The sequence below is a fragment of the Xiphophorus maculatus genome, chromosome 21, assembly GCF_002775205.1.
Source record: "Xiphophorus maculatus strain JP 163 A chromosome 21, X_maculatus-5.0-male, whole genome shotgun sequence".
Taxonomy (NCBI): domain Eukaryota; kingdom Metazoa; phylum Chordata; class Actinopteri; order Cyprinodontiformes; family Poeciliidae; genus Xiphophorus; species Xiphophorus maculatus.
In genome coordinates, this window is record NC_036463.1 from 17,712,738 (window position 1) to 17,728,579 (window position 15,842).

The 15,842-nt window shown below is 38.9% G+C and overlaps 1 protein-coding gene across 1 annotated transcript in view; it reads left to right on the forward strand.

The window, feature by feature from the left end:
- The first annotated feature begins 203 nt into the window (after positions 1–203).
- Positions 204–15,842, forward strand: part of olfm3 (olfactomedin 3) — a 36,660-nt gene continuing 21,021 nt past the window's right edge. The window contains exon 1 of the mRNA XM_005811474.2: positions 204–518. Within this exon, the coding sequence (XP_005811531.2) occupies positions 450–518 (69 nt within the window). The 5' untranslated portion in view covers positions 204–449. The remainder of the gene's footprint in view (positions 519–15,842) is intronic.

Sequence of the window (15,842 nt, forward strand, 5' to 3'; positions counted from 1 at the left end):
TATCTATCTATCTATCTATCTATCTATCTATCTATCTATCTATCTATCTATCTATCTATCTATCTATCTATCTATCTATCTATCTATCTATCTATCTATCTATCTATCTAGCTAGTGATGTCACTTGGTGCGCCTCCCCTGCAGTCCACATAAGGACTAAAATATTTAAATATTTCTCCCCCACTTCAAACTTTTCCTCCTTTTCCTCCCCCCTCCTCGGCGCCGCCTCCAGACAGAGCACCGGGGACCGGTGGGTGTGATGCCGCTGAACGCGTGGCTTCCGTACCGCTGTCAGCGCGCGCTCTCTGCGGTTCCTCGGTCATAGAAAAAGAAAAAACCCCAACAACAACAAAGACGCCGCGAGGCAGCAGCTCCGCGTGGAAAAAAAAAAAAAAAAAAGAAAGGACCGAGGACCCAGGGAGGAAAGTGGCCGCCCGCAGCCTGCCAGCATGAGGGTCCTTCTGAGCGTCCTGTACCCGCTCCTTTCCCTCACCGTGTTCGGACTCTATCCGTCCATGGTGAGTTTGCTTCTTCCTAGATTTTGCCTCGTCTGCTGCCCCACACTTGTTCCTCCTGAATGACAATGAAATTCTGCACTTACTGCCATTTATGTTGGAGTTTGATATTCGGAGCGATGCGCCGTTGCTCGTTTCTTTATACTGACGATCCAAACTCAACTGAGAACTCCTAGATAATGTTACCATTACTGGCTTACCCTGATTTAATTGGACTAGTAGATCTAAAGTTGGGATATTGGCTTTGTGGCACGGTTCCTAATTTGTTCTGGAAAAGACAGACTGAATGTATTTCTGTGAGAATGAAATATGTCAAAAATAAAATAGGTGAATAGGAATAAGCAACAAGCACGTCAACATTAGTAATAGTGACTGTCTTCATCAATGGTGATTCTCCATCTTCCAACATAACCTGTGCACTGTTAAAAAATGTCTGTAAAAATAACTGTAAAAAACCGTGAGAAGGCAAAATTGATAATAACTGATAGTGATCAAGCTACACTTTCACCCCCCCCCCCCACTCCCTAAACTCTAATTTATGTTAAAAGACATTAAATATTACAGTTAGGCAAAAGGAGTTGGAAGAATTCCTGAAACTAAGCAAAATTACATATAATCAGGATTACACTTCTGTATCAAATTTCTGTAGATTTAAAGAAACAGAAAATGATGTGATGGTTTTCTACTGTACATCATCATCTCATTTCAATCTGTCAGATTTGAAGCTTAATTAGCTTTAGACAAAAATAAGGTATTAACTATCACACTGAAATGAAATGAACTATATTCTACTGTGACATACAGGGGGTTCGTAGTTTGTAGTAAATTTCTGGCAGCAGCATTTTGCAAGATTTTACCATTAATTCCTTTTTTTTTTTTTTTTTACAATGCATTAATACCTTATGTGGCTTGTGTGTATGCTCTGCACTGTCATGCTTTTGTGTCACAGTCTCAGTACCCTGCACAAAAAAAAACCCACATTCATCTTTATGTCTGCCTGTCCCTGTCAAGATGCTGGCTTATTGCTTGAACCTAACCTTGAGCGGTTTTGTTGGCAATGGAGATCCATGCTCAGATCATGGTAAGACTAAAGTGCAATAACAAAAAGTCGCATATGATAAATGGGAGGGACACTGTGCTGCTTGGGGATCAGGGTCTCTGTGAGATAGTGATTAGTGGGGGAGCTGCTGTCCACTCGGTGAATCCGAGATATCGTCGCTCTGCTTCTCTGCCTTTGTAGAAAAACAGAATTAAAACCAGTTTTCTAAACCTTTATTTTTTTTTTTTTTACGGTTCTGTGAAGATGTAATTGCTCATTCGCTCTCTAAAATCAGATTCTTTGGCTAAGAGATTGGTGACTAATCAATTAGAGCACTAATCACTAGTCAGTAGTCACTAGTTTGTTAGTCAGCTCATGCCTTATGTCATTTGCCAGGAGGAAATGCAGTTCAGGACTGTTTTTATTTTTTCTTTTGGTATTAAAATGATTTGACGTTTGGCTGATTCAGATTTTTCTCGATTCTAATGATTAAGAACACAGAACAGTGGGGAAAAGTGCAGAAAAGGAACTAAAATATATATTAATTGTACAATATGTACTATAAGATATATATTCCAAACCTTTTTTTCCCCTTCGATTACAATCTGTTTTCTAAAACATTATCAAAATACAACGTTGGTTGATGCATTTACTGTCTGGAAATGGTAGGATTTCTCAGTTTTGACTGCCTAAACAAATACAAGGAAGAATGTTTTATATTTTTAGTATTTGACCCATTGTTCCCAAATCAGACGCTATCTAGACAAAATCGGCTAATCAGTTCCGCCGGCCAAACAGATTGGTGCGTCTCTATCCGTTACTGCTTGTTGCTTGTCTAATGCATTTGGTCTTGATATTTTAGATGGATTTCTAAAGTTCTCAGTTCATAAGAAAGTCGTGAAATTACTTTCGGTGAACTATCGCTATGCAATTATCTTTGTGCATATTGTTGGCTCTATGAAGACAGTTTTTATCTTTCATCGGCTTTTGATAATAATTGCCAAGCTGCCATTAAGGCAAAAAAAAAAAAAAGGATACATTATTTTATCTAGAGCTGCATGCAAATTGCTTCAGCCTTTCAGCCTCGGTGTTTTTGATTTGTCTGGGAAGACGAACCTTTCATGGTATTATACAGAGCTGGAAATGATTAAGCTGTCAGTCTCGGGCTGTCAGGCCTTGTACAGGAGGCTTTGTTCAGGGGTGGCAGTCATTACTTCTCGGCATTTAGCTGTATGTGTTTGCGGATGACCCAGAACGACCCCTGCAGCCGTTCACACAAGCTTTAGCTTTGCAATTTTAGGAGAGCATTTTAACTAGCCGCTTTCTGAAATAAAGGGGAGTATATGTTGAGCTAATGGTATGGATCTTTCTTTGTTGTGGTGATTCGGTTTGGCATCTATTGCTGCTGCGCTGTTCATAAAAGATCCCTTAAGAGCTTTTGGGATATAATGGAATATTTGCATGGAGATGTTTCCCCCCTATCATCTGGGCCTGCTGGATAGTTGCACAGTGGCTGCTAATGGGACCCAGTTACTATTCTCATCATAACTACAGTTAAGGTTTTACTCCTGTGACTGGAAGACATGTGGTTAAAGGAGACAGATAATCTTAAAGGGAGCGGTGTTGTGTACGAACAAGTTTTGTAAACTTTGTCATTTCATAATGTTATTCACTCATGAAAGCCCAAATGTTTACCCCCAAAACTCTGCCGTGGAGTTGCAGTCCCACAGAGCATCTTGCCCATGCAACTTCCTCGCTCAGCTCCTTCAGACTAGCAGCAGCAAAGAGCGAATACCTGGCGAAACTGCAAGGGCGGAAGTTGCAAGGGCGGGGTGTTCTGTGGGACACACAAACTACTTCTTAGTCCAATGCTCCTAAGAACGGTTGTTTATGCCACCATGAGAAGCATATGTTGTTGTTCTTTTATTTAATAATGAGGGTCCATCTGAAAACATAGTATGATTTTATGGGGTAGGAGTTCATAAGCTTCTTACTAGGGGTGCACCGATTTATTGGTGCCGATTTTCTTAATTGTGGGAGATCGGTGATCAGCCGCTTTTTACACATGAAGCCGATCTTATCCACCGATCTTATCTAGCTTGGCAAATGTGTAAGAATCAACCACTGTCCTCTTTTGCTCTCCGGTGAGAAAGGTTTGACTGACAGACTGGCCCTCCAAGTTATATTTGCACATTTATAATAAGCAATAGTGACCCCACTGTTGCGAACTCAACAACTTTCTTGCTATATTGAGCAACATTTCAGACAAAAAAAAAATTGATATCGGCCAAAATCAGTATCTTAAGCCTTTTAGAAGATCAGTAATCGGTTATCGCCCAGAAAACTGCAATCGGTGCACCCCTACTTCTTACTTCTTCCTACTCTTTTTTGCGCATGTTAAGATTATTGTAGTACAAAAAATATGTGTCTTTTGGATTCCTTCTTCATGTCTGTTACTTTTAAATTGTTAGGATGGCGTGCTGAAAATTGAGTGACGGACAGAGCAGGAGCTTCTTAAAGAGACGTAGGCCCAATTTCAAGGTGTTAAATTTCTTTTATGTCATGTTTTATACAGAGAGCATTTTGATTACAACTGAAGGTAACATAGTTACTTGATTGGGCTACAAAATGGCACTATGTTCCTGGTAATGACAAAACCCTAACATGCTACACAATTTGGCTACTGATTGTATTACAGTTAAGAACTGTATACCTTAGGGCTGCACAATATATCACAAATATTGCAATATTAGTGTAGTGCTTGATTTGAAAACACTTCATACAATCCTAGAAAATTTAGCAGCAATAAAGTGATTTATGAGGTGGATCAGAGCATTATGAAATTGACCATTTATTATCAAACATTTATAGTGGTCATTTTGAAAACTGGTGCACCTTTATGAAAATGTGGCTCCATATCGACAGCAAACCATAATATTACTGCTATGTTAATATCGGCCAACTTCTATGGGACTTATGTCATGTATTATGTTAAAAAAGAAAAGACTGTCATCAGTCAAAGTTCCTATACAGACCAAAAGGCCACCATCACTCAAATCTAAAACAGATGGGTAAAAATGCCACCGCTTAGCAGCTAGGAAGAGAGAAGCTGTTCAAATGAGAGTTCAGACTGCATGCAGTGTCCCTTGTTGGCAAATCACATAACTATGTTGATGCCAGGAGGCCAATCAGATGGAAAGATTCAAACTGGAAACATAAACAGATTTGTATGGATTAAAGTTCAGAAGACAATTATGATAATCAACCACATTTGCTTCAGCTCCACCATCCGCAGCAGGATCAGATCTGTCAGGGCTTGGGGATCGTCGAAGCCAAATGTGTACGGTCAAACCTCTTCCGACTCAAATGAAATACACCATTTAGATAGAATGCCTGCTGAAAAATATTCTCAAAAAGTAGGTTTCCGCTGCCATCTGATCAGTTCTATCCTGATGCCTGTTGTGATGTCATCAGACAATGCAAACGTTTGTGAAGCATTTTGTCAAATTTTGCAGTGAACATTCATATGCAGTTGTGTTTTTATTTCTGTGTAAATTTGTCAGGGGAAAATACACCACATAATAGCGACTCTAAAGACTACTTACACCCCGATGACTTAAAGTTTTGTATGCAGAAGGGCTGAAGCTAAAATGCATCTAATGTTTTTCATCGTGAAGCTTAACTTGCTTTAGAAAGTTGGGTTTAAAAAAGTCCTTGCCTTGGTCTATTTTCCAAGCACATACTCCAGGCATCCTGTGAAACATCGTATGCCCATAACACACTGACAAAGAAAGTTATTTCTCCAGCAAAATGTTAAATATGAATTTTAAAATATGAAACATTCTTCTGTTGAGTTGGATATGCTCCCTTTGACAGATTTTTAACAGACTAAAAAGTTCTTTCTGTCGATCTTTAACTTCTAAAAAGAAATATGACAATGCAATGCCCAATTTTAAATGGTCAAGGCTAACATGACCTTGGTGTGGCAAAGCAAAATCACAACAATTCTAATACATTATGGAAAATGTGTTGGATATTTCTTGATTAGTTTTGTTATACAACATTTTCACATTTCTGCCTCGGGTCTCAATAGTGCAGGAAGGTACATTATTCCATCCAAAGATTTTTATTTCGGTATTGTACATTGGAATACACAGAAAAGCTTTGATGTAAATTCTGTTTTACCTCTGGCTGTATGTTTAAGGTTGTTGTCAAGATTCCTTTCTATTTACCGCTACTCATCTTCCTGTCAACTCTGAACAGCCTTCCCCCCTTATTAGGGTTCTGCCACCAGGGGGTGGTGGTGTGTTCTGCAGGGTTAGTTTTCTGCCACACTCTACTTTACATTTAGCTAAATAAGGTCAGATGTAGGGTAGGGTACCCTACTGCTCTATTCATCCACTAGGGGTCGCTACAGTTTATTTCACAGGGTTTAAAGTGACTTAACAGTGAACTGGAAGTGGGGGGGCTTTGTGGCCATCTTCTGAAGCAAGCAAGCTAAATCAACCCTAAAACTACTTCTTACTTACGTTAGAGTATTGCCCAACGTGGTGAGTTGATGTTGAATGTTGTAAAGTATTGAGAGATATGTTTTTCGTTCTGCATGTGGGTTTTGGCAAGTTAGTTTTGAGCTAATGGAAATGCCAGCGTTTCATGGGTTATTTTGTAGATTAGCAGCTAATTAGCACAATGCTGGCTCTTTATTGCACAGTGGTGTGTAAGTCTGATGTTTATTGTTTATTGATGTTTATTGATGTTTACTTTGCCGCATGTTCTCCTTCAAAAAATGGCGCCGGCTCAGCTGGCTGCCTGCAGACGCAGCTCCTGTCGTGTGTGTGTTAATCTGTGTATAAAAAAAAAAAATTCTTGCTGTAACTGCGAAATAATTTCCCTGCTGGGATGAATAAAGTAATTCTTCTTTTTCTTCTTCTTCTTCTTCTTGTACTGTAAAGTGTTCAAGGAGTAAATGCGCTTTACAGTTTGTTGTTTAAATCAAACATAATTGGTGACGTGACGCTAATATCATACTTTAAAGACTTAAATCTGCGCTTTAAGTTTGTGTTGATTTGGATACACAAGATTAAGATTAAATCCCATGTAACAACAATGCTGCATGTTTATTTGTACTTTACAGTCATATTTTATCAAATAGAATATGTGACTCAATGAGGCACATTTGTCATAATAAAGTACAGTTTGAATATAAAACCCTTTAAGAAGGTATTAACCTTTCATTAAGCCCACATTTCTGTATCAAAAATGTGTTGTTTTTTTTTTGTATTTATCTGATGTAAATGTTTATTTAGCAGGAGTAAGTGAAATATTTATTTGGCCAGAAGTAAAGGCTTGAGAATAATATGACATTTTCAATAAGATTCCAATTTACTGAATATGTCTGTTTTCACTGGTATGAGATGTTGATTCTTTAGAAATTGATGGAATCTCTGTCCAGTCTTTCACATTTTTCTTCCAAAGCAAGCAAAGCACTAGTAAAAGAATAATGAAGGTCAAAACATAACTTTTAAAGACAGAAGTTTTACTGTGTAATAAGACTGTAATCATTTTTCATGCATTCTGAACCTGCAATGTTTATAGACCTACATATATTTGACGTACTTTGCCCATTTGACTAATGTTACTTTATTATTCAAATGACTTTCATGCTGTAGTTGAGCTGAACTCTCTTACATCAGGTAAAGTGTCAAGTACAGTAAAAACAAATCCATCCTCTGTAGCATATTTGGCATTTGATATGACAGACCAACACAACGAAACGCATTAACGTGAAGTGAAAGGCAAAGGCTTCCTGCTTTTCTCATTTTTGAAGTTATGAGTTGCATTCGTGTTTCATCTGATATCTCTGAGTCCAGCTGTGTTTAATAAACTCCAGCTGTTCTGTGAAGACCTCTGAGGTTTGTTAGGGAGCATTAGTTAACAAGCAGCACAATGAAGACCAAGAAACACATCAGATAGGTCAAAGAAGTCGTAGAGAAGTTTAGAGCACAGTTCGATAATCAAATAATACCCAAAATACTAAATATCGCCCAGATTTCTGGTCAATCCATTATCTGAAAACAGAAAAAATATGCCTAAACTAACAGGCCAGGGGAAGGAGAGCAATAGTCAGAGAAACAGCTGAATGGTCCATAGTAACTCTGGAGCTGATACCAAAATCCACATGTATTAGTCGTGTTTTCCACACATCTGACCATAAAAACTCCCATTTGCAGTTTGCCACAGCAAGTGTACATGAAAACGAAGTTTGTTTTGCTAACTTGCAAAGCACTATGTGTGACAGATAACCAGCAACAAACAAGTCCCTGAATATACCATTGCCACTGTCAAAAATGGTGATGGCAGCATAACATGATGGAGAGTCTTTTCTTTAACAATTACATTTTCTTTTGGGATCAGTTAAGTATTTTTCCATTTGAATTCGAAAGGAAAGCCGCTTCAAATGGACGGGAAGATGGGCGGGGCTACATATGGTGAAGCCCTGTTGGACTTGAGTCTGGGCAGAGATTCATCTTTAGTCCTAAACACACAGCCAGAGCTTCAAAGCAAAACATATTCAAGGCTTCTCCCAAAAAACCTGCCAAGTCCATTGGTAGGGATGCTAGGGCAAGTCAGCCAATGTGTTTTTGAGTTAAAAAATGTTTAAAGTTGACAGAAAATTTCAAAGTATCACCATGTAATTATGCTATTGGAAGACAATTAACAATATTTCAACACCGGCTATAAAGTCTTAAAAAGGCAAACATAACAAAATACATTTTAAATCTACTTTTTTTTTTTGGCATGACTTGTCACTATATTAAGTTGTTAGCATTTAAAGCGGTAAAGACAGGAAGTTTTTCAAGAGTTTTAGTGAATAGACACCTGTACTTTGCTGCTATTGCACTTCCAACTGTTTTACCAAAGAGACTCTTTAACCCTTCTTTGCTGCCACAGTTACTAATGCCTTATAATTAAATAAACAAACAAAGCTTAGCCTGGTGGGCATGCAAGTAAAGCCACTTTACGTCAGCACTGAACATGAGCACTGCGTGGATGATTTGAGTCTTTCCACATAGTTTCACTCACAGATTGGGCTTCGGCACCTGTAGGACGGGGTGATTTGTGTAGGCACTTGCCCTCTTGTTAGCCATTGTAAGTAGGTGGCAGGCACACGCAACGCGCTACTCTCAGAAAAGGCTCACATCTAAACACAAAAGGCAGCGGCATTAAGCCTCCGCGTCCACTGAAAGGTTTTAGGTCACATAATGAGACTCCGATCACGTAAACAAAAAACATAACAAAACATGAAATGAAGTGTGGCCATGACAGGAAAGATCACAGAGAAAATGTGACGCCCTGTCATTAGTACAGCGTCCCGTTGCTTGTTATTCATTTCAAACATACAGGGTGCTTTTGAAGTAATTTTCGTAGGGGGCATCGCCTACCTCGAGCTGCCACCATTTCTTGCATATTTGATGTTCTTTTCATTCTCGCATTAGCATTTATCTTGATAACGTGCCCGGGGTAATTTATCTGGGTTTGCAACAAATTAAAAGATGCCGAAGGTCTCATTTCTCCCGCCACTATTTTTCACCCGGGAGGTAAACTGAAGATGTCACTTTTGAACCATTTGTCAACACAGTTAGGCCGCAAAACCGACAGGAAAATGATTACCTGAAAGTACTCATCTGAGAACTGATCCATCAACATCGGCAGTATGAATATCTGTAATTACAAAATGCGGCTTTGATTTAAATGACGAATATGATGCTTTAAACATTATTTATTTATTTATTTTTCTTAACTCCCTTGTACTCCGCTGAGCGAATGCGGCTCCGATAATAACACGTCTAGCCATAATTACAGGAGTTGTGACGTGATGTTGAAACTACCAGGGGCACAGTTAGAGCTCTCTCCTTCTCCATGATGACTGTAATTACGGCCCAAGAAGTCTCCGTATCAGATAGATATCACTTCAAGGGAGCTAAAAGGCTGGAATGTGAGGCAAAGCCATTTGTGACCTCCATGTATTTATTCTGTACTTCAGCCGCAGGAGACTTTTTAATTCGTTACTGTAATGAGGACAAAATGTAAAATAACCTACTTAGTAGCTGTAAATGCAGGAGTTTATACAGGAGCACAAGAAGACGAGTTTATTTCAACTTTGTATAAAATTTAAAGGTTTTTGACAGTCTCAACTGAAAGCAGAAAATGTTTTGGTGGTGATTATTTGAATAATTTGTTGTTTGGTTGTAGTTTTACAATTATACACCTTAAATATCCACAATTATCCAGATCTCTTGCTCTTTCTCTTTCCCTCTCTTTGATAGAAGAATTGCTATATATCTTCAGAATTTGAGACTAGCGGTGGGACTGGATTATTAATTATTTATTGTTTAATCTAAAACCATATATCGATAAAAAGAACACTTACAATTTATAAGCTATTGAATGGACATATGAGCTCAGCAACAAAAATATTCTTAGTTTTTAATTTATTTAGGTTTTTCAACCATTAGATTGGTGCTAAGTGCTATTTTTTATGCCCAATCAGTTTTCAAGCATTTTAGGAATCCCTGATCATTCCCTTTAAAAAATACTTCTTTAGAAGTGGGAAATATGGACGCTGACATTTTCTTTTCCAATTAAAAGAACATATTTTAGAGTTGAATAGCTTCAATAGCAGACTAGCTCCTTTGAGCACAACTGGCACACAACAACAGCCTTGTCCAAGTAACCCCCGGTGGACCAAGAGCCAGCATCGTTTAGTTTGCAGATGTTGTTTGTGTGTCAGATTAATGGGTGGTACTGGAAACATGCTGCAAAGGTTCCGGCTCGGGGACTTTTGTATGGAAACCCCCTTCTCCCCTCTGCCCTCTGACAAATACAATTAATTGTGCCAAAATTTTCAATGTATTGAAATCTATGAAATCAATTAAAACAATCACAATGACACATTAAAATCCCAGCCTTAAACATACCTTTAAGTCTCAGACTTAAAAACTGCCATACCAAAGGTAACAGCTGTAAATTTCAAATTCGGTTTGTATTTCTGGGAAGCTAATTACTATTCCATTAAAGCCGTAGCTTTAATAAATTTCCTGTTTCTTAAGTTATTGTTTTGCAAACTCTATAATCACTGCAAGTGAAATCGACGCCGAAGATGAATTTTCAACATTTCGTCGACCAGCGAGCAAAGCGTGGTCTCTGCTATCCTCACAGAACACATGAACTAGTTAGCAAGCTTTGCTGGGCATTTAAAAGGATGTTTGTGCTTGCCGATTGTTTTTTCTTTTATTTGAAGCAACAAGTCTGGGCACTTTGATGAACGTCTTACCAAGAACTATTCGGTTCTCTCGAACTGCTGTGAAGCAAAGGAAAGCGGTTGAAGCAAATAAATTGCTCTATAACTTCAAAGAGCCTGCTGGAATGTGCTGATCATATTAATGCGGTGGTATTTACTAGCTAAAAGCTGTATTTAAAGGAACAGACGTCGTCTTGCTTCCAGATCGAGACGGAGGTGTAGTTAAAAGGCTCTGAGGCAGCTTTAGCTTTCCATCCCACTGACACCACTGCAGAATGTAATTAGAAAGAGAGAATTTCAAAGGGTTCTTTGAGAGCCAAGAAAAAAAAAAAAGATGATCAGGTGAACAACCTTTGACACAACATTTTATAAAATCTGGTCATTCCTGAATCTGTACGTCTGCATTGACGTGGCATGTAGACGTACATGCCACGTCTACATGCCACGTGGCATGTATGTTGGAGATACACATCTCCAACATGTATCTCCAACACATGTTGGAGATATTCCAACACATGTTGGAATATCTCTGTTAAACTGAGATAACCTGCAATAACACATGCAAGCGACTTATAGAGATTTTGTCCAGCGTAGCGTTACGCCATGAGATGGAGTCGTAATTACAGAAATGATCTGGTATTATGTAGAGATGCAAACAGAAATCAGCTGTTGTGTTCTCCATTGAACATTTGAATGGAGAAACCTTACATACACAACCACACAGGTGTTGATATTAGCGTGTTTTCATTTGCACTGCAGTTGTCACTAAATTCATGATGTATTAACTTGTAGCATGTACTTTTCAGTGATGTTATTGTATATGCAGTTGTTTGTTGCTGTGGTTTCAGTTTTTTCTCTTTCTGCAGGAGTAGCAGCACACTTTTAAGATGCTGACTTGTATTCTCTCTGTCCTTTTTTCTCTCCTCTACTCTTATCTTCTCCATTACCTTTAAACTATTTCTCTGCCCTGCCTTCCTTTCTTTCCCCTTTCTTTTCTGTCTCAGATTCCATTACTATTTGAAATAAACATTTTCTAATCTAGTTTATGTATTAAGTGCAGCATCATAGCAAAAACCTTAATGAACTGTATATTTACTCCTTGTATGTTGGGTCTCACCTTGACAACCAGACAACAATTCTGAGTGGCATGTTGCTGGACAGGAGACTTTAAAAAAATCAGCCTCTGACTGGAGTTGTTTGATTTACACTTTACAAGACACTTTGAAACTCAAAAATCTGATCTTTTTTTTGTTAATCAATGCACTATATGTAACTCTACCAGATTGTGCACCACCAACACTATTCTGTGTGGGGGCTGTCACTGAGTTAAGAAAACTCACAGTTGGCTGTTTTTAGTTCAAATGAAGTCAGAAGGACGACAAATATGTAGGAATTAATTTTAAAATGAAAATGTGTTTATGCCATAAAATACTGTGACATGTCAGCAGTTTTTGCTGCAATAAAGTACAATGTGTTGAAATCAATTAACACAAAAGAGAAAACAGGATTTTCAGCAGACAACAGGAAGTCTGGAAGTATTACAGCAAATTTGCTTTTTTTATTGTGAACGTTCAACATAACATAGGTTGTTATGTTGGCTTTCTAGACATTTTCAGAGTTAGCCTAAACATCTACATTGTTGATAAGTAACACTGCAGTTGTTATTTGCTATGCAACTAATGCTAACTATGTTTAATGTTCTGAATGCTAATATAAAATGCCATACTCGGTTTAAAAACTATTCATTTTGGGGGGTTTTGAAGTAGTTATTAAAACCCTCAATTAAAGCTTCTGCTCTCTTACACATGGCATATACTGTATCTTCTCATGCTAGGTGGGCTAGGAAAATTATTGTGAATATTACCTGTAGCTGCTAAAGAGAAATCTGAATTATTTAAAATTTGTATCGGCAAGTCAAAGCTTTACATAAAGCAGAGATTGGAAATCGGGCACAAAATCCCCATTGCTGCATCTCTAGTTTAAAGTACCGCCTACGCGTCCGTGCATAAGATTTAATTACAATAACTCTTGCAAGGCTATTTATTTATTCCTTTCAGCTTATGTACTGCAGCAAAACACTGTGAAGCAGACATTTAACCCAGACCAACACCAACAATTAGTGGCAAGAAGTTGAGGTACAAAGAAGCTCTTCCTTGTTTATCTTTGCTTACACCTTAATAAGTTTGTGTTGACAGCTGCTTAGTATTCTGCTCGAGTCTTGCAGTGTGCCACTCAGCACGGCCCGGAGCTGCCCACCGACTTTACCTCACCGATAATGTTTGATGACTGTTTCATTATCATCCGTCGTGGTGCTCTTGACTGACGCGTCGTCTTGTTCAGGCCCCAGGAATTCATTGAAGCGCACCCTAGAGAAGACGCGCGAGAGTGTGAACAAGATAATACGGCAGCTCATTCGGAGACTGTCTGGGCCGGAATGAGCCGAGGTGCAGCAGAATTATCTATTCAATCTCCTCTTTGCCGAGGTCAGAAAAGGCAGGAAGGTGGCACGCCTGTAGGAAATTAATCTCCCCGCATGCCTTTCACAAGAGTCAAATCTGACAGAGAAGATGGCTTTTTCTTTTTGCCTTCTTGTCCCACCCTCCCCACCTCTCAACAGTGTTCGCTCTTTCTTTGTCAGTGTCTTCTTGTGGCTTTTTTTTCCCAGCCTTGGGATTATTGCTGTTGCTCCTCTGCTCATGGGCGTAACCATTTGTCACTGCTGTCCTAGATGTCTGCATCATTGTGGTTACAGAGCTGGCTGCACATGCAAGTTCATCTTCCCCCTGCCATTAGAGCTAAAATGTTAACTCGTTTAAGTGGTATGATCATCAGTTACAGTAGCGACGTGCACGTACTACTTCACTGGCCTCCTGTCCCCTGGTGGCTTCTTGCTTGGACAGCTTGATAAATGACTGGAGCGATAGCATCTGTTTAGGGCCTCTGTCTTATGCCAGGCAGCGTGGCAGCATTGTTGTGATCAAGACTTAGCTTTGTGGAAGTCGCTGCCACCCTGATTTTGTCTTTGAGTGTAATTAAAACATCTGTATCGCACAATTTCAAACATTGACTGGCTAATTCAAACCCAGATTCAGAAAAAGGCTAAATGAAAAGTACAAAAATCCAACTAATTTACTTCGCCTGTCAGAGCACTGCTATGTTTTGCTGGGATACAGGGAGACATGTGTAAGAAATTGACTTGACGGATGACTTGAGATGATGTTGAAGGGAATTGATGTCAACATTTCAGCTGGAACTGGGTTGAGCCTACCTTCATCAGATTTTTACATAATTGTCTTACATTTCATCCGCGTACAGCAGGAATCCACAAATCCAGGTTTTAAAGGGCTACTATCCTGCGACGTTTAGATGTGCTCTTGGTCCAACACGGCTAAATCAAATGGCTTAACTGCTTCCAAAGTATGCAGTCAAGTTCTCCAGAGTCCTGCTAACAAATTCATTATTTGACTAAGGTGTGTTCAAGCAGAGACACGGTGAAATGTTGGAGGACACGGGCCCTTGAGGCCTGGATTTGAAGACTTTTTGCATAGAAAGTCATCATGCCTTTTGGTAAATGATACCTTCTTACACATCTGTCACCAACTTATGTAATTGCTGTCCACCACTGCTATGGAATTTATGCAACTAAATACTATTTAATGTTACGCTACTATATGCAGATGCTCTGTCTGCACTGGTGAAGAATCACTCAGCTCTTCATGCAGAATGCTTGGAGTGTCTCCAATCAATGGCAGCTGGACCTATTGTGCGATTAGTTCTGCTATAATTATTCAACCTCTAGAGATAAGGTTCTTATGCATTCTGATAAAATATATAATAATTTTATCAGAATTATACAATTATTATAATTGAGATCTCAACAAAGGAGATCTCAACAAAGATCTCCCTTGTTGAGATCTACAATTGCTTTTCCAAGAAGGATCTGGCAAGATAACAGCACCTTTTACAGATATCAACATTCACATTTAAGCAGAGAAATACATGAAATATTAAAAATGGCTCATAAAAAACATAACTATCAAAAGCATTAACAGTTAAAACTCTCTTCTTCCTGATCTTTCGACAATGCGAGCCACTTTCTCTGTAAATTTAGACTTTTGCTGAAAGCCATTCATGGAATTTAATTGAGTATTTTCAAGGTTTAGATAAGATAGAGGGGGAATAAAGAATATGGGCACATATTTGTATTCAGAAACCTCATTGACATCCATTCATTCAGAGCTTTCAGTCTGAAAAGTTGGATATTGTGTACAAACGTTTTTATAGAGCATTGAACTCTCATTATTGAACTCTTTCTTTCATCGTCAAGAATCACCACAGTACAACAAGAGGGAGTGGTGACGACACGGCAAACAGTTTGCACTCTGGTGTGCCCTGATGCGGTGCAACCCTGTGACCTCTGCACCTGCCATCCCAATGCACATGCACTATGTAAAACAGTAGTGTGTCAAGATCTGCTATGCACACAAAGACGCAACAGGAATTGATGTCCCACAAAATGCCTCATTTCATCAAGTTGAGCTCCATGTACCTCACATTTTTTAATACCCCAACCTACATGGCAAGATGTCAAACATTGTGACAGCAGCAATAAGGCTTGTAACGTTGTGGCTGCTGCTGCTGTGTGAATTATTTGCCAAGCTACCTTCATTCTTCTTTAATGACCTGGCTCAGCGGCAAGGAAGGTGTGACACTTCATCTTTTACACCACCATAACAAAACAGTGACAACGGCTTATCAAAATTAGACGATTTGTTGCCTGTGGGTCACGCTATTACTGCAGAGGGAGTCCTTTACCTGTCACTGTTTATCAAAGGTGTATTTATAAGAGACAGATTTTTGCCAAGGCCACTGGCATTCATCCTTTGTCTTCTTCATCATCTTCTTCTCCTATCCTATCCTTGGAATCTCATCTCAGGTAATCCTCTGAGAATTTTCACAAATTGCCAGAATGATCCCGTGGCAGAAC